Genomic DNA, 1,467 nt, shown 5'->3' with positions numbered 1-1,467 from the left:
GATGCTGCCCCCATGGCGACGCGAAACGTCGGTCGGTCAGTAAGTAGCCCCAATGCATGTCGGCGGCAGATTAGGAATAGGCCTGCATGGGATTGGAGATTTGACAACGTGGGGTTTTATCGATGAAATATTGTTGGGGCGGTATCATACGAGGAACAAATTGGGATTGATATGCAGTCCAAGCCGTGGAGTACCACACCATCTGTATGCTATCCTTGGCTCGTGAGGGAGACCGCCGGTCGTAAACTAATCTACCTCATAGATATTTTTTTTTAACTGGTGTGAATTGAATAGACTACAGCCAAGAATAACAATTGGCACTAACAAAAACAGCAGAGGATCAAGGAGACGGACATTGCTGAAGGAAATGCACAAAGTGAACCCGAATCCCTCCAATTCATCCAGGTTTGCCTTTGAAATTTTTGAGAAAACAGTTCAGGATCGACCCAGAGCGATACTCTTCCAGTGGTCACGCTCTTCTTCAAGCTTACGAATCTTCTCTTCCAAGTCTTCAAACCGTTGGGCCTTGCGCTCACGCGACTTGCGTGCAGCTAGTGTGTTGCGGGCACGCTTCATGGCGGTAGTGTCACTGGGGTCTTCCACAATAATAGGAGGCAGCGGCTTGTCTCGTCGACGAGAGCTCACGCCCGAAACTGAAGAGTGACGGGCGGAACTAGTTGGGGAAGAATTGACAGACTTCCGGCGACCTGAGGTGGAAGTGAACTCGACCACTTCCAGGTCATCGCCGTTAACAGCAGGAGACTGATCAGTCTGCAGTTTCTGGGTCTCATCGACACCGGTGGCTTCTTTTGTGGCAGCGGTAGACTCCTGGGGAAAGAGTGGGAACCAAGGATCGCCAGCAGTGGTTTCAAAGTCAGCCGACCCGAAGTCTCCCGAGTCAAAGCTGGGGGAGACGTCATAACCGTCGTTAAAGTCTGGCGATTCATTGTAAATCGAAGGCGAGGTTAAGGCGGTCAAAGCCGTTGAGTTGGGGGCAGACATAAAAGGCTCCTGAATGAGCAGGTCCTGTGGAGAAACAGTGCCGAGAGCGCTAGGGCCGACGTCGAAGACCGAGGGCATGGCAGGCGACGAGTATGTGGTGGACGCACCACCCTCGAAGCCGGTGAAATCGTCTAGGTCTAGGTCTGTAAGGGCGTGTGAGCACAGTCCTAGGCAACACCAGAGTGTGGGAGACTTACCTTGAATATCCATCTTGTTGGTTGCACCCTGAAGACTTTGAGCGAACAGTGGTACAGGAGGACGCTGACGGCGGTTCAGAGCAGCTGAAGACGACGGAGCGGATGAAGCGTAGAACTGAGCTGACTGAGCGGGAGAGTACACTGAAGATGACCGGGAATGGGATCCGGAAGCTTGAATCTGAGCGAGACGATGCCTCTGTTGAAAATGGACGCGACCTTGATGGTTCTGTCGGAGTTGATGTGACGAGTGACGACGTTGATTCAGACC

At 52.4% G+C, this 1,467-nt stretch overlaps 1 protein-coding gene across 1 annotated transcript; it reads right to left on the bottom strand.

The window, feature by feature from the left end:
- Nucleotides 1-435: 435 nt before the first annotated feature.
- Nucleotides 436-1,212, bottom strand: GCN4 (General control protein; the record flags this gene model as incomplete). The annotated part of the gene is made up of 2 exons (XM_053199474.2): nucleotides 436-1,145; nucleotides 1,200-1,212. 2 exons carry the CDS (start codon nucleotides 1,210-1,212, stop codon nucleotides 436-438), a joined length of 723 nt encoding a protein of 240 aa, XP_053043083.1.
- Between the last annotated feature and the right edge of the window lie 255 nt (nucleotides 1,213-1,467).

Source organism: Colletotrichum fioriniae, assembly GCF_027942845.1.
Source record: "Colletotrichum fioriniae strain IMI 355084 chromosome Unknown scaffold_25, whole genome shotgun sequence".
Lineage (NCBI taxonomy): Eukaryota > Fungi > Ascomycota > Sordariomycetes > Glomerellales > Glomerellaceae > Colletotrichum > Colletotrichum fioriniae.
This window is presented reverse-complemented; position numbering and strand designations above follow the sequence as displayed.